This window comes from Salvelinus alpinus, chromosome 14 (genome assembly GCF_045679555.1).
Source record: "Salvelinus alpinus chromosome 14, SLU_Salpinus.1, whole genome shotgun sequence".
Lineage (NCBI taxonomy): Eukaryota > Metazoa > Chordata > Actinopteri > Salmoniformes > Salmonidae > Salvelinus > Salvelinus alpinus.
Window position 1 is genome coordinate 11,262,164 of NC_092099.1, and position 27,162 is coordinate 11,289,325.

The following is a 27,162-nucleotide window of genomic DNA, read 5'->3' on the forward strand; positions in this document are numbered from 1 at the left end:
CTGTTATAGGTAATGTAACACCCATAATGTTCTGTGAACTTCTCTTGATCTTCACTGAGAGGCTCTCGACTCTATTCCCAAGCATTGTGTGAGGTTTGACCCGATCGTAATCCGTCTAATTATAACCCACATAGTGTAAACCTCTGCTCTAGTCATGTGTGAGCACAGTGTTTGGATGAAGCAATGATATTTACGAGAGACACGTGCCGCTGGAGATGGAAGTTCAGCTGTTGTCTGCCTGGTGGACTGACTGAGAGGGGCCCACCAAGGTAGGTGGCAATAGAGTACGTGAGTAGCGCAATTACCTCCAGTGTATCATTACTTTGTCCGGATGAACTCTCTGTGTAGTAAAAGTAGACCTCCTTGTTATCCTTCACAGTAAAAAAAAAAAATTGCTGCTTGGTCGGGGAGCGATTGAGGAACCTGCTGTTTTAGGTTGAACCTGCTGTTTTAGGTTGTGTGTCATTTCAGGTTGACTTGGCAATGCCGGTTCAACAGAAAACAGGCTTCAGGACAGTCCCTCCATTGTCAATAAACACTTTTGCTTGCCAACACTCCATACGGGAATTTCCTAAATGCTGTTATGTCCCCAATCAAATGTTGATTTCGCTGTTTGAACACAGCCCTCTTGTTGAGTGTTTATTATATATGGTTCAATTTGATAGAGTCCTGGGGCTGTATGTATCAAGCGTCTCAGAGTAGGTGGGCTTAACTAGGATCCTGTTCCCCGTTTTCCATGTAAAAAAAGAAAGATACTAAATCAGCAGCAAGATGCAGTGCCAGCTCAGAGGACGGTATGATCTTTTAACACAAGATGGCGATGTTTGAACAGGGTGGGTTTTTTTCTCTCCCAGCTGTACCATGCTTCAAAGACAATTCCTTGAAATGTTGTGTCATGAAACAGCTGGTTAATTGCAAGAGGGTTGACTTACAACACTAACACGTATGGGTTTGGAGCTTCTTGTTGACTGTTATGGGGCTTTCAAATACTCCACAGTATAGTTCTCTGTTTAAGGCCACTGGCAAGCCACAGTAATCTGTTTTTGCCTGGTCAGCTCAGTGCACTCACTGGTTGCCTCCCAAATGGCACCCTGATTCTCTATATAGTGCACTACATTGACCATAGGAGCCCTATGGGCCCTGGTTAAAAAGTAGTGCAGGGGATAGGATTGCATTTGAGACATGCCACCACTGTCCCGGTGGGCCAGGTGCTTCAACAGACTGAACTCCCTGCTTTCTCTCTCATCCTTATCTTCATCTCTGTGACCTGAGACCACTCCACTTAGAGGTCGTTTTGAAGGAAGCCCATGCATAGCATCTCTTCAGATCTCCATCTCCAACCCATTTCTCTCCTCAGATTGTTTATCAATAATGCCTCGAGCGACTCCTCTCTCTCCTTCCTCCGGTAACTTTCTGCACTTTATGTGCAGTTTACCTAAAGTTGTAAAAGTGCCAATCCTTATTTTGATGTGATCCTTGTCTTGATAAACAAGACGTTGGTGGATGATTCACAGGAAGCCGTGGAGAGAGACAGAGTCCAGATGGTCGGGTCAGCACAGCCCACTGTCTATAGCAGAGAGAGAGAGAGAGAGAGAGAGAGAGAGAGAGAGAGAGAGGGAGAGATAGAAAGACCACCATCTACAGCAGAGAGAGAGAGAGAGAGAGAGAGAGAGAGAGAGAGAGGGAGAGATAGAAAGACCACCATCTACAGCAGAGAGAGAGAGAGAGAGAGAGAGAGAGAGAGAGAGGGAGAGATAGAAAGACCACCATCTACAGCAGAGAGAGAGAGAGAGAGAGAGGGAGAGATAGAAAGACCACCATCTACAGCAGAGAGAGAGAGAGAGAGAGAGAGAGAGAGAGAGAGAGAGAGAGAGAGAGAGAGAGATAGAAAGACCACCATCTACAGCAGAGAGAGAGAGAGAGAGAGAGAGAGAGAGAGAGAGAGAGAGAGAGAGAGAGAGAGAGAGAGAGAGAGAGAGAGAGAGAGAGAGAGAGAGAGAGAGAGAGAGAGAGAGAGAGAGAGAGAGAGAGAGAGAGAGAGAGAGAGAGAGAGAGAGAGAGAGAGAGAGAGAGAGAGAGAGAGAGAGAGAGAGAGAGAGAGAGAGATAGAAAGACCACCATCTACAGCAGAGAGAGAGAGAGAGAGAGAGGGAGAGATAGAAAGACCACCATCTACAGCAGAGAGAGAGCTCCCACTGTTCAACAACAGAGCAAAGCTCGGAGAGACTGTGCGCACGCATGTGTTTGTCATTTCAGTTACAATACTTATGCATTTATCCAGCTACTATACTGCAATTCTTTGCGTAATTGCACAGCAATAAACATCAACATTATTGTACCTCTTATGTTTTCGACCCTACATACCTCTCTGGTTGTATCACCAGCATTGCTCAGATGTTCTTACACAATAACAATAGCACGCAAACATAGTGTAATTATGTCAAATTAGGGAAACCCCGGATTAATTCAAGCTGTAAAGAAAATAAGTGATGCTCAGATTTTCCTCAATGGGTTGTAGAGTGCCTGAGCCAGCTGGTAGGTAAACCCCAGCACAGAGGATTCCCTGCTTGTTGCCCTCCAGTAATTAATACCACAGTCAATGCTATGTTCAAACCACAAACAGCTACCTGGTCATGGGATGCCTTTGAATAGCTTGAGGATACCCAGACACAAGGCTTCAGAAAGTAATAGAATAGAATAGAATAGAATTGAATAAACAAATAATAGAAGAGAATGAAATAGAATAGTGGAAATCGTTGCTTTTTTCCCCAAGAACATTTCACTTTAATAATTTGTGGACTGCATTCTGGATGACAGATATCCCAAAATGGCTTAGGTTATATTCTGTCTTACTCTACTGTCCAGAAGAGGGAGCCTCGGTTTTCACAACAGCAACTTTCCCAAAGTCCATTGTGTCCCCAGTCTTTTTGTAACTCACGGATGTAAAGACACTGTAACACCATGAGCTCTATGTATCTAGATACAGTTGAAGTCGGAAGTTTACATACACTTAGGTTGGAGTCATTAAAACTCGTTTTTCAACCACTCCACAAAATATAGTTTTGGCAAGTCGGTTAGGACATATACTTTGTGCTAAGTAATCTACCAAGTAATTTTTCCAACAATTGTTTACAGACAGATTATTTCACTTATAATTCACTGTATCACAATTCCAGTGGGTCAGAAGTTGACATACACTAAGTTGACTGTGCCTTTAAACAGCGTGGAAAATTCCAGAAAATGACAGTCGTGGCTTAAGAAGCTTCTGATAGGCTACTTGACATAATTTGAATCAATTGGAGGTGTACCTGTGGATGTATTTCAAGGCCTACCTTGCAGACCTCCACAAGTCTGGTTCATCCTTGGGAGCAATTTCCAAACGCCTGAAGGTACCACGTTCATCTGTACAAACAATAGTACGCAAGTATAAACACCATGGGACCACGCAGCCGTCATACCGCTCAGGAAGAAGACACGTTCTGTCTCCTAGAGATGAACGTACTTTGGTGAGAAAAGTGCAAATCAATCCCAGAACAACAGCAAAGGACCTTGTGAAGAAGCCGGAGGAAACAGGTACAAAAGTATCTATATCCACAGTAAAACCACAGTAAAGATGGCATCATGAGGCAGGAATATTATGTGGCTATATTGAAGCAACATCTCAAGACATCAGTCAGGAAGTTAAAGCTTGGTCGCAAATGGGTCTTCCAAATGGACAATGACCCCAAGCATACCTCCAAAGTTGTGGCAAAATGGCTTAAGGACAACAAAGTCAAGGTATTGGAGTGGCCATCACAAAGCCCTGACCTCAATCCTTTAGAAAATGTGTGGGCAGGACTGAAAAGCGTGTGCGAGCGAGGAGGCCTACAAACCTGACTCAGTTACACCAGCTCTGTCAAGAGGAATGGGCCAAATTTCACCCAATTTATTGTGGGAAACTTGTGGAAGGCTACCCGAAACGTTTGACCCAAGTTAACCAATTTAAAGGCAATGCTACCAAATACTAATTGAGTGTATGTAAACTTCTGACCCACTGGGAATGTGATGAAATAAATAAAAGCTGAAATAAATCATTCTCTCTACTATTATTCTGACATTTCACATTCTTTAAATAAAGTGGTGATCCTAATTGACCTAAGACAGGGAATTTTTACTCTGATTAAATTTCAGAAATTGTGAAAAACTGAGTTTTAATGTATTTGGCTACGGTATATGTAAACTTCCGACTTCAACTGTAGCTATTCACACATTCTACAGTCAGTATAGGTACAACCCAAATAGCACCCTTTTTCCTGTATAGTGCACTGCTTTTTGTACCCTGGTTTAAAGTAGTGCACTATAAACGGTATAGGGTGCCATTGGAAAGCAGATTATATCTTCCCATGGAAACATGGGAACAACAAAAGGCAAAAGGCAATGTCACATGAACGACTGCACTTGTATCTTCCTGTGCTCTTATGCATGTCAGACATTAGAGAGAGGCAGAGAGCGGCAATCTACGTCCCAAATGGCACCCTATTCCCCATATTGTGTACTGCTTTTGACCAGGGCCCATACGACCGTGATTTGCGACACACCCTATTTCAGCCTGACCTCCAGCATGTCCTTTCCAGATAAATACACTGCATAGACACCACACTCTTTCTGCATCATTTCACCACACTTCTGACTCTCTTCGCTATAATCAAAACAAAACAAGCCACATTTTTCAAAAGCCCATAAAAAGTTTAAACCCTCCCCGAGGCGACAGATTAGTGTACCTTCTGTGAGTTGTTAAGACCGTCCAAAATAAAGTTCCACTCATCCCCAAACTATTTTCAGTCCCACAATGACTAGTTAATTGAAAACCATACTGTTCTTCCTCCCAGAAGATTGCAACATAGATACAGAGGAACAACAAGATCGGCCTAAACTTTCTATTGCACTATGCATCTGTTGAACAGTGCAGTTTCAATAAACATGATTATAACTATAATGTCTTGGCTTTTCATGAACTAAAAAAGTTCATTCCCAGCTTTGAAGTGTCCCTGTACACTGTAAGTCTCTTTATTTTTATTTGTATAGAACTTCTACAGAATTTTACTGTACCATAATCACTCAATTTCTGTAGTGGTTGTTACTATGGAGATGTACAGTAGTGTAGATGGGTATTCTCCAACTAGTAGAATGGCTTATTCTTCTATATATATTCACTAAATGTGTTTAATACTGTGAATAGTGGTAATGTAGTGTAAAAGTAATGAAGCAGTGTTTTCACAGTACGGGAACTGAAATTCCCTCTGGGAAAAATCAAGTTATTCTATTCTATTCTAATATGATCATTTTTTCACCGTCTGTCCATTTTTCGACTGGAATGGAGAACATTCTTAGAAAAGGGATGTTCATTTGATAGCAAGGGTTACCGTAGCATCCCTTCTGCTATTTGAGCGACAATGCAGTACAACCTTTCACTCAAATTCATGGCAGATTTTCCCCCTCTCCTCTGAGCCTCTGAACACAAGGGGCTTCTCCCAACAGAGACTGGTCGTACATTTCTAACGAGGGACATAAATACAAGCACAACTACTTATCTTCAAGAGAATGGTAGGTGGACAGAAAAGTTGGAATGTAATTATAACTGACAAGAAAGTATATTGGTGAATTTTCATATTGGTGAATTCATAGTGCCTATCCTGAAATATGAATATAGTGTCAACTGAAGTAATAGAATAATAATATAATGATATAATCTACTGTATAAGCCTTTAGATACATGCTATTGGTAGGAAATAGCCATGGTTGGTCCCTGGACAGGACACTGTAAAGCATACTAAGTTTTAACTCAAATGACTTGAGGAAACTAATTGCCATGACTCATTTGAGAAAAGCAACACATTTTTTGTAAGTTAGAACTGGCCTACCCTTGGTTGACTTGGGACCGATCAATTTAAATGAACAGCAAATGGATTCCCCAGTGAACAATGGGAAACAATTAGGCTCCTTGTGTGAGAGTCCGGAGAGTCCTGACTGCAGATCTTCTTGGCAAAACCCCACGGCACACCAGATGGAAGCAGTATTTATTTTTTCTTGAGCTTCTAACATTTTGCTATTAATTCTCTGAGAGGAAATGTGTATATTGTAATGTATGTGACCCGAGGAAAGCAATAAGTGAGTAATTTAAGCAGAACAGTGACTCAGTCGTAATGGCTCACAGTGGTGGTTATCTGCAGTAGTATGAAGCAGAGAGTGGGACGATTGCCATGTATCTACTCCCAGTCAAGTAGAGAGGTTCAGACCATATGAGCTCAGGTTGTGACTTCACATTGTCAGAATGCACTTTACACTGATGGCGGTGGCTAAAGGTTATATGGTTTCATTTCTTCATCCCACCCGCTCTCTTAAAAGCCTAATATGCGTAATCACATGGCTTGGAACAACTTCGTATTTAGACAATACAGCTCTTAGGAAAATAAATCAATGGACATTCAAATTAGGGTTGAACAACTATAAAGTAACTCTAGTCAGGAAGAAAAGTTACAATGTCATCATATTTATTAGTAGTATTATTGAATGTTATTCATAAAAGTGCAGTCCGATCACTCCCATGTCAACTCATTCTCTGACTGAAAGTAAGTCAATGAACTTTTTTTGTGTCATCCTCCTCAATCTCATCATCATCATCATCATCATCATCATAAGAAAAGAGGACTAAAAGTATTTGCTTCTGTCCCAGACGGGCCCATTTAGACCTCTTATCTGGGAATCTCCATATCCCCTAACAAGACACTTGCGCTCTTCTGCCGCTTTTCCTTGCTCTGAGTGACGTCGAAGTGGGCTGGCAAAGTGCTAGGTGGTGTAGTTAGAATGCTATCAGTAGGCTATAAGAAAAACATCACAAGTCAACGAGACTCAAGATAGTGCGCGTTAGTACACCCACTGCTTTCGGATGTATTCCAATGCGTATATCTTGGCGGAGCTATCGTACAACTGCGCAGATGTGAGATGAAAGAGTGTTCAGTCAACTCACTTCCAACTTATCTTCATTCAATAAGTTCTAAGAAAGTGCAGTCAAACTTTTTCCTTCTTTAAATCACTTGTCCTGCAGTAGTTAGGAAACATCCAGCACTCTGTCTGCCTTTTATCAGATCTCAAATCAGATACACACTTGAACCCAGGACCTGTCATCCTCAAACTCCGTCGCCCGGGAACTCTGGAGTGGACGAGCCTTTGATAAAGCTGTCAGATTTTAGAGGGACATAAAACGTGTTATACGCGCTCTATCTCTGCACGTATCTTTTGTAAAAAACGAGCCATACAATGGATTTCTCATTCTGCCGCCTAATATGTCTTCTGATGGCTATCACTCTGTTCAATCAAAGGTGAGTTGAGAAGTTTAATTTACTTACTTTAATACTTTACCTGAACATTTATTTGAATAGTAGCTGGATGCCTTTTACTTTCACTGATGTAGTTATTAATCTTCAAGATTTACTCATACATAAGTTAATAAAATAAATAATTGTGCCAGTGTTTATATAAAGTTTGTATCACAAGTATTTATACAGTTGCTACATTATTCAGGTATGTTTTAATTACATAACCTAGCTACAGTTAACCCAGGCTGGTCTATGAAGGCGCAATCAGGTTCATTGTAGGCATTGCTTTTGTTTGCAAATCATATTGTGCAATTATAGTACTGTAAAATAAATAACTCAAAACAAGTTTTAGCTTTGCAAATCCTGTTCGTCTAACATTAGAGGGGTTCAGTTTGTTATAATCACATAATAAGTATAATATTGCAGATAAAACAGTCTTTGTTCCATGTTGGGTCAGTGTAGGTAGCTACTTTGGATACTGTAATAACCCAAAATTGAATGAAAGGGTTATTAAATATGTATTCATGCATACCTGTTTAATGATCAGGATGCTGTATCACAGATAGACTACATTTCAATCATAATAGACATACATGTTCCCAAGTACTTTTCTAGGATTTTTCTTTGACTTGAAAAGTTATCCCACACTTGTGGGATAAGTGTTTATTTTTTTATTCTTGCCAACATGTGGTTCCATCCTCTGTTGTGACATGCCCCTTCATTCAATACCACATTTCAAGTTTATTGTCACAGAGTGCTTTGAGACATGGTCAAAATGTGTTGGAAAAATGCAATCTGTTATTTGTTTTATTGGTGTTTTATTGGTACATGTTTATACATGTTTTATTGGTCAATGCTATGCTTACAGTAACTCAGCAAATATGAATGATTGCACAAATGGAATTTGATGTAATGAACTTCATGCCTTTGTGTGTGTGTGTGTGTGTGTGTGTATGTGTGTGTGTGTGTGTGTGTGTGTGTGTGTGTGTGTGTGTGTGTGCGTGTGTGTGTGTGTGTGCAGGAGGCAATATATTTAAGAATGCATAACAAAATAATAATAAAACAAATATGTTTTATTTCCTCACTGTACAATGTACCGCTTTCAGACCTTCAAACGCTTCCTGAGTCTATATTGTCAGAAACAATTTACAACCATAAACTCTCAGAAGTGTAATACTGTTAAACACCTGACTCCTGTCTTGTGAATGACGGTTGTTACACATGATTTACAGGGCACAGAAGTATCAATCATGTACTACAGAACAGGCACACCTTAAACATCAAACCTTCTGTGTTCCAGGGTAGATTCCAACGAGATTCTAGGGCTGAAAATCCCCAATATTGACCCCATTCTCAACGCCAACACCGTGTGCTTGACCCTGCCTGGACTGAACCGCAGACAACTGGAGGTGTGCATGAGAAACCCCGACGTCACCGCCTCGGCCATCCAAGGGATCCAGATCGCCATCCATGAGTGCCAGCATCAGTTCAGAGGACACAGGTGGAACTGCTCCAGCCTGGAGACCAGGAATAAGATCCCATACGATAGTGTGGTTTTCAAACGAGGTGAGTCACCTTACAGAAAGTGCGGGGTAGGGAACCCCCTTAGTTAAAAAGGGTGCTAATGATGATCACGCCTGCATCTAAAATGGCACCCTATTCTCTACAGAATGCCCTTCTTGTAAAAGGTATTGCACTATAAAAGGAATAGGGTTACCTTTTGGGACGTGTACCACAGGTCCCCTTTACTCATTCACTTCACACACTGACTCACAAAGCTGTTTGTCATTGTTATTATTGGAAGAGTTGTTGGTTTTCTGGCATTTGGTTATGGATGGGTATGTTTTGCCTGAGGCATAGAAACTCTAAATGATAGATATTAACAGTCACTTTTAAATGAGGGGATTCATCCGCTAAGAAATGCATACTGAATTAATATTTTGTTACATAGTTGCAGATACATTAAAATATATTTTCTTGTACTACGTTTTATTTGAACTGGGCACCAACAAACATACAGTAAACCAACAAACATACAGTCCACTAGCCGATGGCAGAAATAAAGCTATTAAGCTAATGTGAGTCTTTGTTAATTTAGATGCTTTTATGAGTGGGTTTTACAAATGCAGCATATTATGCATGCCCTAACTAATTGTTTGTTTGGATATCTAATTTTACTACAGGAAACGGATGTCATATCTTCTTTACCTCAAACATATATCTGCTTGTTGATTTATTCTGACATACTTTATGGGGCCATATTTCTACATTAACCGGAATTAAAGCTAAGCTAAAAAGCCAATGAGACACATAAAGTGAGCCTTCTCGAGGCCTGGCTAATGCTTTTACTCTCTGCCAGTGCAAGTGCTGTGAATTTGCTCTCAGCACTTTCCCAACTCTCAGTGGCAATACATAAACCTGTTTAGTTGGTTTCTGTAAGACAAAGTGACAGTTTTCTTTAATCTTTAATTAATTTTCCCACTTCCTCAGCCATCAGTTCAGCCGGGCGTGCCTCTCATTTTAAATTATTTGTTAGACTGATTTGTTCTAGGTCTCTCGCCTCAGCCTGCTTGGGAGGAAATCTAAAACAGCATTTTCATGTCTGTGTCTCTGAACTGCATCTAAGTGCTGTCCTCCGCCCCCCATGGAATTATGGCAAGATGGAGAGGGAGAAAAAGTACTCTGTGTGTGCGTGCCTGCATGCGTGTGTACGTGTGTGTACGTGCGTGTGCGTGTGAGTGAATAGGGGATGATCAATGAAACATCATCGACTATATCTTATGTATCTAAACCAGCGGTTCCAAAACTAGGGGTCGCAACCCCATGTGGGGTTGCCTGATTTGAAAATGGGGTCGTGAGAGATGGTCTTGGGGAAGAAGAAAAAAATGGAGCTTGGTTCATAGAGCCAGGGTTACATCAGTAACTTCCGGTAGCCGATGCGGTTGTAGTAAACAGAGCGGTTTCTGTTTTCTTCCTTCAAATTTGTCTCTATCTTTTGAATTGTTTAACCTTTTACTGCAGTGGGCTAAATCAGGGCCACACAGAGTGATTCTTGGTAGTCTTAAACAAATCTACTTTGAAACAAAAGTATACATCTCACTCACGGATATGAGCTTAAAAAAAGAAGATACCTATACCATGTCAGATATAGAGTTGAAATGTTTTACATTTTTGGTTTGCATCCCAATATTACACTTTATATACATCACAGAAGACTGAAATATAACAAAACCATTTGACAAAGAAAAAACACATTTTTCTAGTATTTAAAAAATAATCTTTATTCATTAGGAAATTAGGAAAAATATTACTAAGGCCAAAGATGGCACTTTTGGTCACAACTATATTATGACAATCACTGAAAGATTAGACTCTCTGTTTCCCTATACAATCGCCACAAACCTCATTAGAAGAAACCAGGCACTAAATCAGACTGGGGGGAGAAGATCATACAAGATCATACAAGAAGATCATACAAAATTATTACCTGAATACTTCCCAATACCTTTCTGATGCATTTCAATACTGTCAAAATTACTGTCAGACTGATTTGTACTAGACTGTCATAGCCCCAATTAAAAAAGTAAACATTGGCCGTTGACTCCATCATTTTTTTTACATGGTGGTGTCGTAAATTTTATGGGGGATCAAAAGGGGGTCGCGGCCCAAAAAAGTTTCAGAACCCCTGCCTAAACCCTTTGGATGCATTTCTTTTAGGCTTGGTAGCATTTAAAAAAAAACATGTTTTGTGAATAGTGCAAATTTCAGACATAACCGGTTCACACCCGATTGAACAGTGCAGTTTTTCATTAATCATGTGCTCCATCTAAGGTAGACAAAAAAGGGGACAGAGGTGAGGCAGATTTCAAAGGTCTAATGAATCAAGCTCAAATCTGCAATGAACTCGGGTCATGGCCAGTTTAGGACTTGGGTCTGAGCATCTCTTTTTTTAAATGTTTTTATTTTTTGTAGTACTTTTAACCCCCTTTTCTCCCCAATTTCGTGATCTCCAATTGGTAGTTACTGTCTTGTCCCATCACTGCAACTCCCGTACTGGACTCGGGAGAGGCGAATGCCTCGGGAAAGTCGAAGAACTCGGGTCTGTAGTGACGCATCAAGCACTGCAATGCAGTGCCTTGGAGGCCGAACTGAGCATCTCTACAATAGTGACAAATAGGGCTGTTTGGCTGTAAGATTTTGAATCAAACTGTAAGCTTTAAAGGGCAAATCAGCAGTTGAAACAATCTCAAATCGTTTATCTCGCCCCTGTTTCGGTAAAAAGCTGAAGGTTGGGTCTGGAGAAATGCAACCACTCTCAAGTTCATAGACAGAGCTATGGATGCAAGGACTGACCATCCATGACATCACATTATAGTTTTAACCATGTTTTGAGGCTATAGTGTTTATTTACATTTACTTTGTTTACAAACATTTAAGCAAAACAAGCCTATTCTTTGAGTTCTGATCGGGTATGCCAGTTTAACTAAGCTCATGAGGCATTACTAAGTTATATTATTCAAGAATCAATGGGTACATATCACTAATTAAGCCCCAAAATGGATGTCTCAACTGCGGATTGCCCCTTTAAAGTCTTGAATTTAACAATTTATTTGACATATTCTAAACATGTTTGTTTAATAACACAATATTTCTCTTCAGTAAGTTATTCTGAGAAGGGATGGTTTTACAGGAACTCGGGGAGTCATGGTTGCAGGCTATTAAGTCTGACCGGCACTAAGGAGAGTGCAGTATAGACAGATACTCTGTATGTTACCCTGTTACCCTGTAATTGGGGAGCACTGGACAGAGAAAGTCTAGGCCCATTAACTTGGTGTAACAATGTTAAGATTCTCTAGCACAGCTGGAGAAAAACCCTCAGAATCACCTTACACAAGTGTGGATCCACTGTCAAAGATGTGTGGAATTATTACATATGTATATACAGTACGTGGGACAGGTCCCTGGCCTGGGCATAAGCAACATAAGCTAGTGGCCTAGTTACAATTTTGACTTAAATCGGCTTGAAAATCTATGGCAAGACTTGAAAATGGCTGACATTTATTTTTACGAATAATGTGCAAATATTGTACATTCCAGGTGTGCAAAGCTCTTAGAGGTTTACACAGAAACACTCACATCTGTAATCGCTGCAAAATGTGAATCTATCATGTATTGACTCAGGGGTGAGAATACTTATGTACATTTAGATTTTTTTTGTATTTCAATTTCAATAAATGTGCAAACATTTCTAGAAACTTATTCACGTATTCACATTATGGGGTATTGTGTGTAGATGGGTGAGCAAAAAATATATTTAATCCGTTTTGAATTCAGGCTGTAACAACAAAATGTGGAATAAGTCAAGGGGTATGAACTCTTTCTGAAGGCACTGTACAGTATGTGTATTTACAATCCCCTTCTCCAAATAGATTACTAATTTACCTAGCTCTTATCAATAGCTCTTATCAATGTATAAATTACAGTACATGGAAAATGCTGTTATTTCTATCGGGAAATAATAAAGAAGATGCTTTTTGGAACCGGCAGGTTCCCTCGACCTTATTCGTGGAATCTTTGTGCGTTAAGGTGGTGGAATTATGAGGGAATGAAATCAAGGTCAGAATACAGTGTATCTGTAGACACACCGCTGCTACACCTTCATTTCTTTGATCTCCACCTCGAACGAATAGCGGTTGAATAGCATGCTGTTCTCATGCTTAGGTTCAAGGTCAAAATATGCATAGAGAGAAAAATGCATAAAAAGGGAATTGCCTTCCATTTACCCATGCTTAACTTGAATCGGAATCCCCCCCCATTTGAAAAGGCAGGCAGATCAAACGGCTGCCAACAGTAGCCAGGCTAATTGTAAACATGCTGGAGAGCTCAATAAAAGGAGAGCTTTAAAGGGGATTAACAATACGGTGCTCATATCTTCTGCACCACCATCGGCCACTTCCATCCCTGCTTATGATCACTGTCAGATCCTTGTGTTGAAAGGATGGTTGATGGTGGGGGTCTGTTCACATTCAGCCTCTGAGCCTGGAGACATGCAAGTTTTTGGGCTTAATTGCTATTGTCCCAGATGTTTCTCTGCCTCTGTTGTGAGGCACGGCGGGGGTTCATACTGGTACTGCAGTCTATGTCATCAACCCATCAGGGCTCATTGGACTTCTCCTCAGCTCAACAGATAGTCACCTACTGCACTGTACTGTATATGCAGTAGGAATCAAACGGTGTACAGCAGGATCCTATCTCGATCTTAAACATAACCCCTTGTTATTTTGTCCCACCCCCCCTAGGTTTCCGTGAGAGTGCTTTTGCATACGCCATCGCAGCGGCGGGCGTGGTCCACGCCGTGTCCAACGCCTGCTCCATGGGGAAGCTGAAGGCGTGCGGCTGTGATGAGAAGCGGAGAGGCGACGAGGAGGCCTTCCGCGTCAAACTGAACCGGCTGCAACTGGAGGCCATCCACCGCGGGAAGGGCATGGTGCACGGTGTCATGGAGCATTTCCCTGCAGATCTGCCCGGGTCTCAGGACTCCTGGGAGTGGGGAGGCTGCAGCCCCGATGTGGACTTTGGGGAGAAGTTCTCCCGGGAATTCCTGGACTCGCGCGAGACATACAAGGACATCCATGCCAGGATGAGGCTCCACAACAACAGAGTTGGCAGGCAGGTGAGAGGAGGCGTTTCAGCCACTGAAGGGGGCTGTTTGGGGGTGGTGGGTGGTGGGAGTTATGAATGTGTAGAGGGGTTTACAGTACAGCTCTCTTCTCTCTAGAGAAAATACTATTTGGGAAGGTCCGGTCACACAAATTTCCTAGGTGGCAAGGTCTGAATGCGTTGTAACAAACCTCCACCTTGCAACCCATGCGATGCCAAACTTTTCAAACCGTTCACACCCCTCTTGTTGGTGGAGAGAAATGGCTAATTTCCTGCAATTGTGCCCATTTTGCCACGTATAATGTGTGTTCATATGATACCAAGCGTCGAAGTCCGACTGAGTTCCAATTTATTTTAAATTCTTTAGCCGGGATCCGTGGTCCGTACTGACCCCGTTCTCTGGGTCTGGATCCGGCCTGTGGACCACCTGTTGAGTATTGAGAACTTAGTTTGTGGGGGCCCATAGGGCTATGGTCAAAAGCAGTGCACTTAGATCACCATTTGGGACACATTCTTAGTTCACTGAGGAGTTTTTTATGGAAAAGACACAGTAATGCAGGTACAAAATGAGAGGATTACGACTCGAGTCCTAACGATAACGTCATTTTGAGGCACATGCTCTGATTTTATTGGCTCGGTTGTCAGTAGTGACCTATCAATACAGATTACTCAGTGATTTCTCCACATGATGCAATTGCCTTGCATCTGTGGTCTTTTGAGCCAGGCTTCCTCTCCCACTCAGTTCGTAATCAGGCGGTTGTAGCCTACAATAACAACCATGGAAGCAGCTGCGTATGCTGTTTGAAAGTACTCATAGTTTTAGTATGGTTTTTCAGATATCAATATAGGAAATTGTTAATGGATTGATATAAAATAAATGTCATAGCTGACATTTATTGGCAATGAAGGTGTCGTCACCACCCCTCACCATATACATTTTCCTATCATTATTACGTTTCAAAGCAAGATGCCTAATTATGCTTTTTGTGGACAACGTAGGCAGTTCTCCTGTCTATGTGATCTTGCAATTTGTACATGCTCAGTTTACTCTACTTATGTGTTCCTATGGGCAGTGTAGCATTTGGCTAATAAAGAAGCTTGGTTATGATGGCCATATAGCAGTGGTTGGGAATTCAAACGTAAACATTGACAGTTTCCTTCTAAAAAAACATGCTTATCCTTAACTCTAGTTTAATTTGGTTGATGTTATGATACCATAAGTGATCAATTGAATAACATTAGCATGGTATTCCACGTGTATTTTCCCAGCATATAGTTGATTTCATGGACAGATGCTTGGGGTTGCCATGGTGTTATTGGTCTAGTGTTAGACTAATTGGATAATATGAGTCAGATTTGTGTTGCTCCAGATGACAGGAAGAGCATGGGATTGGTTTAGGGTTAGTCAAGAATGTTTTATGAAATAAGCAGAGAAGAGAAAGTGCCCAAATAGGAATTAGTTAACAATAGAAATGTTTATATAGTACAGTTACTACGTACCACTCCTACTCATACTCTTACTGCTTCCACTACTACTACTACTACTGCTACTGCTACTGCTACTACTACTGCTTCTGCTACTACTACTGCTACTACCACTGCTACTACTACTGCTACTGCTACTGCTACTACTACTGCTACTGCTACTACCACTGCTACTGCTACTACCACTGCTACTGCTACTGCCACTGCTACTGCAATTGCTACTGCTACTACTACTACTACTGCTACTACTGCTACTACTACTGCTACTACTACTCCTGCTACTACAATTACTATTACTATTACTATAACTACTACTATTACTACTACTACCAGTAGTATTACTACTACTACTACTACTACACATACTACTACTACTACTATTAATATTGATATTACTACGATAACTATTACTACTACTATTACTATTATTACCACTACTACTATTAATATTGCTATTACTACTACTACTACTATTAATATTGCTATTACTACTACTGCTACTACTACTACTACTATTAATATTGCTATTACTACTACTACTACTACTACTATTAATATTGCTACTACTACTACTACTATTAATATTGCTATTACTACTACTATTACTACTACTACTACTACTATTAATATTGTTTTTACTACTACTACTACTATTACTATTACTACTACTATTGTTATTACTACTACAACTCCTACTCCTACTGCTGCTACTACTACTACTACTACTACTACTATTACTATTAATACAACTACTACAACTATTATTACTATTATTACTACTACTGCTACTCCTTCTCCTGTTACTACTGCTGCTACTGCTACTACTGCTACTACTACTACTACTACCTATTGTTACTGTAGATGATCACTCCCAGGCAGCACTGTTGTCATACACAAAAGTAGCAGTAAATTTCACATTGTTCAACGCTTCCTCCTGAGTAATTTGGTCTTGTATCCTTTCATCCGTTTACTTCTGGTTTCCTTGATTATTCAGACAAAACACAAATGTAGAGTTACTCAGCCAAGGAAAGAGAGAGAGAGAGAGAGAGAGAGAGACTCAGATGATTGTCCTGCTTTTCATGTGCAGCAGGGCCAGCAATAAAGCCATGCTCTGCCCAACACAGTGACCCATTCGTGTGTCCATAGTATAGGCACAATGAGCCATAAAAGGATTTGATTCTTGGCCAGTGATATACTGTAAAATCAGATGACATACATTGAAAAAAACTAATGTCATTTCTAAATCAACAGTCCATTTAATCCTCTTAAGAATTTCAGAGTTTCTATGTCACGTACCACAAGGCTAATGTTGTTAGTTGGATGACAAGACCGATGATATATGATCATTGTTACACCCCTTTGTTTTAGGAAGTTGCAGTGTTATGACAAAAGTATATCAACATAGGGAAGATAGAGAGGCGTAGCTAGCTACTGACTTGTGATCTATTTGACAACCAGGGTGATAAGTTGCAGGGGAGATTCATAGTTTGGGCACATTGAAGCTCTGTTTTTGACAAGAGGCCTATTTGGCAATAATAGCTGGTTGTGCTAGAAACGTACCTGCTGCTACTGGGAAATGCTTTGAAACTGACAAAACCGCTTTTGGAGACAGCTTCTTGAAGGAGAGCCAAGAAAACCGGAACTATTAACACACGCATTGGTTGAAACAAAAGCTATCCAAACTGATATCCAATTACCCTGTACAACAGTTGCAACTGTGTAATTAACAGGAAGTTTATCATCAAATGTATTTCAGTATGGCACAATTACATTTTGCTGGAATGTATATGGAGTTTATTGGGAGCAGTTTTAATGAACTCAATGTACATTATCTGACCTGTGTTTTGACACAGATTTGACCAGAGTTGCGTTCAAAGCTGCAGAGTCTGTGCATCTGCTAGTCGTCTCTCAGATCAGGTTGCACAATGCTCTGGGTATGTGGAGTGCAGTTCTCTTAGCACACTTCATATATCAATGCTTTAATGAGTTCTAAGCTCGGAGAAGAAAACAACTGAAGGTGCAAATGAAATATACTAAAGCACTGTACAGAGACATCAGAGGTACAGTATGACTCATGAAGTTATGCATCGTTAGAAGAACACAGCCAGAGCAGCACCTTGATAACTTCAAACAGAGCAGAAAGCCCCCCCCCCCCCCCCCCCCAATCAAAATGAAAACACTGACAGGTGAGGTCTCAAATAATACCTCCACCCTCCTACACCTCCCCCAACCCCTCCCCTTAAAAAGGAGCTGTCTTTTATAGAGGAATGTGGCGGTTTTAGTGGGGTATACATGTCGCCTCATGCCCACCCTCTGGTTGTCACGACGTTCAGTCTTGTTAAAAGCTCTAATTAGTGGCTGTTGGCTCTTTGGAAACAGATGTTTAAACCCAGCGAAAGATTTTAGACATCAAACACGACGGAAAGTAGAAAGAGATTCGCCCTTCCTTCCCCCCAAATACAGATCTCAGAGAAGTTGATCAGGGGAGAAAAGTCCCAGAAAAAAAATCAATTTTTTAACCAAAGCACATCCCTCTCATTCCAACAATTTTCTCTGAGTTAATTTTAAGCAAATGTTTAGTGTACAGCAGTGTGTTGTGTATAATTATGTGATGATTGATTGGAACATGGTTTTTTCGAGGTTCCCGCTGCATGATTAAATGTTTACAGTGTCCGTCGATAACATGGAGACATTTGCAAGGGTAGTAAATGATTTTATGTTGTATATTTTGATTAATGAGGTCTCTCTCTCGCTCGTATGTAGCAGAGCTTATTACACATTGACTGGGCCTTGTGACTGCTTAGTCTGGCCTTTATGCAGCCTTTATGGTGGCCTGTTGGATCTCCATCAGAGATTTGTAGCATCTAAGGAGAGGAAGCATTCCATTGGGCCGGCAGTGGATCAGTTTCACCACCCTGGTCTAGGGTCTCACAGGGGCACCACCACAACAAATGCTCAACACTGTTTAAGGCACAGCATGTGGAAGCTATCGATGTAATAACGTTTATTAAAAGGCCCAAATTGGATCTGTGAATGTTGTGTACAATTAACTGAGAGTAATACTGCATGTGATTGTTGTGTAGTGAACGGTTCTCATTAGGTTGTTACTTTAAGATGAAATCATTGTTCCCTGTCGGTTATTGTGTGGCCACGTTTTAATCATTCTTTGATGGCGTGTTTAAATGACTTACTTGATGCTGAAACTTAATGTGTTGTGGGTTTGTTTATATTCTTTGAAATCTTGGCTTTGTGTCCCTTTATGGTTGTTATTACATGTCTTTGAAATGAACTACATAAAGCAGTGTGCAATGTTACTTTGTTCGTAAAAACTGACGTTTGACATTCCAGGACAGATTTATCTCCCACAAATATCTCAGTTATAACCCACAGGATGTAGCTAACTTCATAATTGAACGTCATATTTGCTAAACATTGAGTCATTATAGTACTCTAAATGAAGATAGACAACATACCAGTAACAATCCACAAACAAGACAGTCAACAGAAGTCATTTAGGCCATAACATTTTAATAGACTATTCAATAAAAAAAGAATTATGACACAATAAGGATGAGAGGAATAGGGGATTAAGCACGATGACAATATTAAACAGACACACCATTGATAGAGGAAGGAACATGGTTTGCGTCCCAAACGCCACTAAAATAGGGAATAGGAAGTCATTTGGGAGGCAAACATAGCGAAGTGTTTAAGCGCTCTGTACACCATGTAATACCTAGTATTGCCTGTGGTCCTAATCTGCTACCAATATGTCTTATTTGATCTCAGTCTGGGGCTGGTTTATAGAGGAGTCTGTCTCACTCTTCCCCAATTAAAACAGCCCAGATGTGTGTTTTTAACGGTGGTCTGCCAATGAATTTGAGGGCAATTACTTCTAAAGAAGTTTTTTTCCCCCTTTGCATTACTACAATGTTAGTTTCTAAGACCTACATATGTAGTCCACAGTTTTCATTGAGCCTGACAGTCAAAGTGCTGAGACAGAGGCCTTTGGAGGATATGACCATGTGTAGTTGAACATGAACATCTCCTCATACAGTATAACAGGCTATTCAAATCAAGACGATACGCTAGGAAAAAAAAGGGGTTCTTCGGCTGTCCCCACGGGAGAACCCTTTGAAGAATCCTTTTGGGTTCCAAAAGAGGTTCTACCTGGAACCCAAAAGGGTTTATTTAAAGGGTTATCCTGTGGGGACAGCCAAAGAATCCTTGTACGCAGTTTTTTTCTAAGACGATACAGTTGTAATACCGAGGTACCAGTCTTTGCTAAATATTGTAAGTATTGTTTGTTTATATCTGACAGTTACCATGTATAACATGCTTTGTGAACACGAGGGAGTATTGTGTGAATACACTGTAGAGTGAGACCTGTACAAGACAGGCAGTATTAGCAGTGTAATGAGGCTATGGTTGCATTCAAAATGGCACCCTATTCCCTATATACACTGTATATCCCATAGGCCATAGGGTTCTAGTCAAAAGTAGTGCACTACATAGGGAATAGGGCGCTATTTGGGGCGCAGACTAGGAGATGCTAATCAGTGGATGGCAGACACAGACACGGCCATCAGATAGTTCCTGTACTCTGCTCTCTGTTCTCCCCTCCAGGCCTGTCTAGCCTCTGGGCCTATGAGTGAGATTCTAAAACCCAGTCAGTTCCGCTTCCAAAAGGGCACCATAAATCACTGCCATATCAGCGTCTCTCGTCAGTCAGTCACTTCCAGGAGAGCTCAGCTCGGCAGCGGCTCACACACTCTTCCTCCCGGTGCCACAGGCACACCCACGTCGACTCAGCTCATGCCCCCAGGTGCACCCTGGGACACGGCTTGGACGAAAGGGAACAATCTTCCTGATCTGATCATCATCACCGCAGTCATGTCAGAACAGGCCACTTATGGTAAGAGCAGGCAGGTCCCATTTCCTAAACTGTGACAGCTCTGAGGTTTTATGCCAGTTTTGGTTTCAGTCGTCTCTCGTTTGAGTGTGTCATTTTTGTGTCCCCCGCTTACAGGCTTCAGGATATTGCTTCGTCCCGATTTTTTTGTTGTAGTAAATAAAAAACCTACTAGTAAGACAGTTGATTATGAGAATTCATGAAAACAACTACAGTAGGGGATACAATTAGACCGGCCAGTTCAGTGTGTATCTAAAGGGTTACGTGGGTTACTGTTGCATAATTACAGGGTGTATATATAGCCAGAAGGATGCAGTTCAGGGACGTAACTTGGTCTGATGTAAAAAACGAAGCTTAAAGGCCTGAAAGTATTTCCCCAGGTTTGTGATGGTGGTCTGATTGGCTTGTGATCGATAGTTGTTAGCTTCGGCCCCAGTGAGATCAAGAGTGTTGTTTCTCTTTCCCTGTCATTCCTAATGGATGACTCAAGTGGGTCCATTTATCACTCTCCCACTCTACCAATTCACACAGAATATCACTTTCTCTCTATTCAATGGGAACACATACGAGAGGCCCTGGAATGGAAACCCACAGCACGCAAACCCAAGCCTTAAACAATTCATGCTCCTCCACAAAGTCTATCTGCTTTTGGCAACTGTTCAAAATGACCTTTAGTCATAGAGTGGCTAAGACGAGCCCTTGGCTCAAACCGCCAGAGCGCTCTGTTTAATGGATCAGAACACAGCTGAATAATAGAGTGGGTTTCGACTCGTTTCGACCGAGGGAAAACACGTTTCAGGGTCTCCTCACTCTTCATCAGACTCTATCTCAAAACAAAGAAAGAGAACACAGCACATGAGATAGTGCCGTTTCATCTCAGCTCGTATTAGCTCTGACTCACTCACAGACTGTAGTAGTAGAAATGTAATCCTTTAGCAATCGACAGACTAAACTTGACTTTTCTCAAAGGTTTTGAACGTCTTCGTGTGTGTGTGTGTGTGTGTCCCAGGGCAGCTACGTAGAGGCCTAGGAGAGAGTAGAATGTGGGAGTGCTGAAGGTGTGTGTTTGTTCTTTGCGCTGTTGATAGGGGTGGGTGTAGGAGCATCTGTCAGTGCTGAGGGTGGCCCCTTTTCCTGTTGGTAATTGGATCTAAAAGTTTATAACTCAGGCTGACAGATGAGTGCATTGTTGAGAAAATGGGAGGTCTGGGAGTGTGGGAGGGACATCCTCATTTGGGATGTGAACTTGGCATTGTCCTGAAAGAGCACTACTACAGTACAGCGTCTTCGAAGTCAGTTATTCCAGCCAAAACATCTCAATAGTACGCTAGTGCTACCTACATACTTTTGATGCCTAATTGGTCACTCAGCAATATGAAGCACCCACACACAGCCCATGTTAGGAGCAGGGGCCAGGATCAAGTGGAAGGGAGTTCCACCGCCTTAGAGTGAGAAATAGTTTAAATGAAGTGTATTTCTGTTGAACATTACTGTAGAACACTTAAGCCAATTATTGTAGTGACAATTATGTGATAAATGTTAACAGCTGTGGAATGAAAGAGGAGTCTAATCACAGTCTATATGATTTGCCTAATTTGACGAGGGAACATGTGTCCTACTACAGGATGGGATGAAGGAGGATGCTAACGTGCAGTTCCCTGTTCCTCTCTGTGCAGGTGGTGATGGACCACATGAGACGGAAATGCAAATGCCACGGGACATCAGGAAGTTGCCAACTGAAGACCTGCTGGCAAGTCACACCAGAGTTCAGGGTGGTAGGCTCGCTGCTCAAGGAGCGTTTCCACACAGCCACCCTCATCAAAGCCCACAACAGGAACACGGGCCAGCTGGAGCACGCCCACCACCCCACACACAGACGCAGATCCAACCTCAACGAGCTGGTCTACTTTGAGAAGTCCCCGGACTTCTGCGAGAGGGATCTGCGGTCCGACTCGGCCGGCACGCAAGGGAGGATCTGTAACAAGACGAGTCCAGAGATGGACAACTGTGAAAGCCTCTGCTGCGGGCGAGGACATAACATCTTACAGCAGACCCGCAGTGAACGATGCAACTGCAAGTTCCACTGGTGCTGTTACGTGGTCTGCGAAGAGTGTCGAATAACAGAGTGGGTCAGTGTCTGCAAATGAAGAAATGCAGAAATTAAATAATATACCTTTTTTAAAACAGGGAAAGACTGCAAAACACCCATTCCCTTTGCAGTGGATTGCCATTTCCATTAGTAGAATGGAACGCACGAAAACAAGACTGGAATATAGCCAGTTCAAAGAGGTGTACAATCCGAGTGTGCACAGCATGTGTCCAACCACCATAGTTCAGAGCATCTGGAGTTGCACTGCCTTTCATCTCAGAAAGTGTTTTTAGATTAAAGATAGTGAAATACTATGGACAATATTAATAAATGAGCACTCATGAATTTAAACTAGGGTTCTGAAAATGACAAATGGCGGATTTTGTTATCTATAGATGTAAAACAACTGTCTGGGATTCCGGTAATTTAAGAAGAAGAAGAAGAAGAAAACAAACAGCAGATATATGAAAGAAAGAGGTTGTTCCAGAATGTTATGTCTGCTCTTGCTTTATACTCCGAGCCACAAGTTAATGATGTTAACTCATATGGGTTGTTCAGTAATGCTTCAGGTTACAAAATGTGCCAATTCAATATGTCAATCTGCAAAATGGCTACCATGTGCCTCAAAAAAAGTATATTTGTCCATACTAGTAAAAAGAAAGGAAATGTGGACTATGTTGACGGTTGCGGGTGTTCTATTGCAAGGATGGAGTTGTGAAGACAGAGGGTCAAGTGATCGAGACATGAGTAGTTATACAGAATGGACAGCCTGAGGGCAATGGTGGAGCTGACAATGAAAAGACTGGGCCAATTGGTCTGTGCTGCTCTTGGTACAGTTAACTGTTGCAAACTCTGGTAATCTATAGCCCTACCTTCACACGACTAACTGTTGCGATATAGTCAATGTAATAAAGCACTACAATTATCTCATAGGTTTGACTCAATTAAGTTTAAAACTATCGTAAAACCACCATAAGAATTTGTACAGATAAATGATTCAAACTCAATGCAAATACATGGTTGTATATATCCTTGCTTGCCAATAGGTCCATTGTTTGTCTGTGTTGTGTGTTTTATTAGGAAAAAGATTATTTCCCCATAGAATATATCTAAATGCATTTCATCAAATACCTTGTCAGTCAGGGTAAATTATTATGAGCAAACACATTGTGTCTGTGTTTAAAAAACTGATAATGTGTTACTGGTATATTGGCACAGGTTATTTTGATGCAGATTCGTAGTTTGCACATTGTATTGTATTTTGGGGATATAACATAGCTATATGCAATTTGTTATAAATGCATTATTTTTCATGTTCGATGGTCATGGTTATTTTCTAAGTTATTTTATTTTTTGTGGATAACTTAATATTTGTGAAGCAATAAAGAACTAAAGTATAAAAGGGAATTTAATGTGATGGAAAAAATGAGAAAAGTACATTTATTTAAAAAATAAAGTGTAAAAATATATCTTGTCATGAGTCAGCAGGTTTACCGGCAATGCACATCATCACGACTTGTTTGCCTTCCATAGACGTTTGCGTGCAGCACCACTGTGGCATCCTGGCTCAGTGATGCATTCTCAGTTCCCTAGTGTAGGATGAAGTTACCAAGTCAAGTGTAAGAATGTGAGAGATATGCTTTCAAAGTAAATAGATGTGCACTATTAATGTGCAAAGTCATACAGACCTATTCTTATCTAAACACACAAGCTGAGAAGAAAAGCTCTCCCTCTTTCCTGAGCTATAGTAGTAGCTTGGCATCCAGTACAACGTTCAGTGAATTTTTGCCTTGGTGACGACTGCTTGCACTGTGAGAACATGTTGTGCCTCAAACCCCTAGGTTGAAGTTTGACATGTATGTTTTGCATTCTGGACAGAGATATCCCCAGGCCTTTTGTCAGTCTACAGTGAGCCTCATCAGCAGCCAAATTGCAGCGAGCTGATCATTTCAGCCTTATATAAACAGGCAGAACATTTACAAACAGTACATGTAGAAGATGATTTTAAGCTTCCCTTTGATAATTCCTTTTGTCTCTCGTTCTTTAAAAAAATAACCTGTGACATTAACATTTGAATCATGAATAGGTATAATCATTCAGATAAATACTTGGTAAATACCAAATGACAAAGAAATGGACAGCAATCAATCATTGGCACTAACTGGTGCATGCATCCAGGTCTGGACTTGTGCAGTTCATTAGAATAGTATCTCCTATTGGTCTTGAGTGTATATCCCAAAGTTATTCTAAACGTAAGTACCTAACATTAGGTTGGTGATTGAGATTTTGATTCTTGATCCCATTGCATGAACTGGCAGGTCTTTTATAAAAATAAAAACATTCTGATGCTGCAATAATTTGTTGAGAACACACTGGACCTACAGTAAACACATACTCATCTTTGCACAAATTCACTATCCAATAGTGCACTCTCTCCAGCCTATTCCAGCGAAATAGCAGAAAAACTTTCAATAGCATTTTAATCAGTGTTTTTAAACATCAGAAAACACTGCTGCCCGATGTCTGACCTTGGGGTATAGAACGTACATGCTCTGAATTAAAAAACATCAACTGTGTCACCAACCATATATTTAAAGAGTCGGCAAATTTAGGTGACCAAAAAATGTAAGCAACCGAAAATGCTAGTACATTACTCTCCGCAAACAAGCGTTGCTCCTTGTGGTGTAAACGACAGCAGGAAAAGCCAGAAGTCATAAAGAAGGGCAGAGGAGAGCAGGCCTCAGAGCTAGCAGATGGGAAACAGGCAGTGCACTGCCAAAGCCTGATGGGAAATAAAAGTTCTCTGTGCATATTTCCCGAAGGGTGGATCGCGTAAAGCAGATCCGGGGGACCAGTCCATACAAGCAAGGTACCAAACTGAGAGAGTACACACAACACGTGAACTTCTGAGCGAGTTTTTATTGCGAGAAGAAATTAGTCATTGTGATTTTCTTTGTTGACGTCCATAGTCAATAACCATAGCATGTCTATTGAAAGTATTACATGAGTCATTCATGCTTGTTTGCCCATACACTAAGGAGGAATTATTATCACAAGAGACCCATTTCAAACTTGTTCTTCTAATTTTTCTTTGAATTAGATATCATTATTTTTGACACGAAGATCACATGTGAGCGCTGTTACAGGCATAGGATTACTGGTCTCTTTGACATGTCTGACATGAGCAAGCTCTGCTGAAGACTGACAAATTATGAACATACATGATTGGTTTATTAGAATCCTTCAGAAAATGTAACCATTTCTCTCATGTTTAGACATCCAGTGCATGGCCTACCCACCATATCTGAGCACAGGTGTCCATATTAGGACAGACTCAGTAAACTCCTGCTGAGACTAAAGCTGTCCAAGTATGAACGCCATACCAACGTACAGTACTGTGGCTACAGTGAAGGAGGAGATCAAGGGGCAGTAGTGTTCCCTCTGCTCCTTGCTATCAGTACCATTAATCTGGGGAAAGGGCTTGGTGATTACCAGACCCATTGTTTACAGACACCCTTCCTATGGGCGGTAGGTCTGTAGTCCTGTCTGTGTGGCTGTACGGGGCCACGGGCCACCTTCTCTAGAGACCCATATTGTTTCGTAACGGAATGCCACACTGGCTATTCCAGTGACACGATGGTTAATTACAGATTAGGGTTGCAAAATTCCAGTAGATTTCCCCAAATTCACAGGTTTTCCAGAAATCCTGTCTGAATCTTCAAAAAACCTGAGAATTTTTGGAAAGCTACCAGAATTTTGCAACCCTATCACAGATCAAGCTCATAAGTAACAGTGGGAAATAAAACGTTTGTTTGCCTGGGGATGTCTTGACAATGGAAAATATGATACCCCATTGAGTTTACACGGAACCCTCCCAGCAATCATGAGTGGGCTGTAGGTTGCTTATAAATGGCCTGTAAATTGCTTGTAAATGGACCATATGAACAATCCATAATTGAAAGTCAACCCCTGCAAACAATGAGCCTAGGGACAGTTTTAGGATGTTGCCTCAAGGTCCCCTGGAGGTTGAATGTCTAGTTCCCGGTTGGTCCCAGGGACGTCACCTTATGGCCGCAAAGAAACGTTCTCCCTACCCAAGGCACGTGCAACCTAGTTTCATTACACATTACCCCTTGTTACTGTTGCCAAGTCCATCAAAGCCCTGATTGGTGGACCACTGATCCAGTCACAGCTCTTGGTCTTTTGGCAATGTTAGGGACACCCACAGTGCTTTTAAAATACAGTGTTTTACAACTTACATATTTGACAAACATGATTACATTGTGTATGTTTATTCGTATAGTAAGTATTATTTAACATTTCCTCACCTGGGATTTGAACTCACAACCACTTGTTCACAGTATTCTAATCTTCCTGCTACGCCACCATGTCTGTATCAATGACTGATTTCACCTGTAGGCCTATTCCTATACTTTGCACTTCAAAGTACATCTCAGTGCTGTTAAAAAAATAATATATTTATCGTTGTGACTCAGAAGTAACATTAAAAGAGAATAATAGGCCCCACCAACAATAGACAATTATACTGAAAACCCGAACTCAAAGTGCTGAAATAAGTAAAGATCCTAAGGACTATTCAAATGAACGTCCTAAAAAGTTTACAGGGAACTAGACAAAGGTCCCCCTGAGAACGTTCTCAG

At 41.1% G+C, this 27,162-nt stretch overlaps 1 protein-coding gene across 1 annotated transcript; it reads left to right on the forward strand.

The window, feature by feature from the left end:
• Nucleotides 1-6,807: 6,807 nt before the first annotated feature.
• On the forward strand, nt 6,808-23,970 carry LOC139538410 (protein Wnt-10a). The gene is made up of 4 exons (XM_071340402.1): nt 6,808-7,358; nt 8,656-8,921; nt 13,655-14,028; nt 22,089-23,970. The coding sequence occupies exons 1-4, from the start codon at nt 7,297-7,299 to the stop codon at nt 22,557-22,559; spliced, it is 1,173 nt and encodes a 390-aa protein (XP_071196503.1). The 5' UTR covers nt 6,808-7,296; the 3' UTR covers nt 22,560-23,970.
• Nucleotides 23,971-27,162: the final 3,192 nt, after the last annotated feature.

Excerpts from the sequence above, each read along its gene's own strand:
- LOC139538410 (XM_071340402.1), top strand. The coding sequence starts at position 7,297 with ATGGATTTCTCATTCTGCCGCCTAATATGTCTTCTGATGGCTATCACT. Across the intron at positions 7,359-8,655 it reads ATCACTCTGTTCAATCAAAG|GGTAGATTCCAACGAGATTC; the intron begins GTGAGTTGAGAA and ends TCTGTGTTCCAG. Across the intron at positions 8,922-13,654 it reads TAGTGTGGTTTTCAAACGAG|GTTTCCGTGAGAGTGCTTTT; the intron begins GTGAGTCACCTT and ends CACCCCCCCTAG.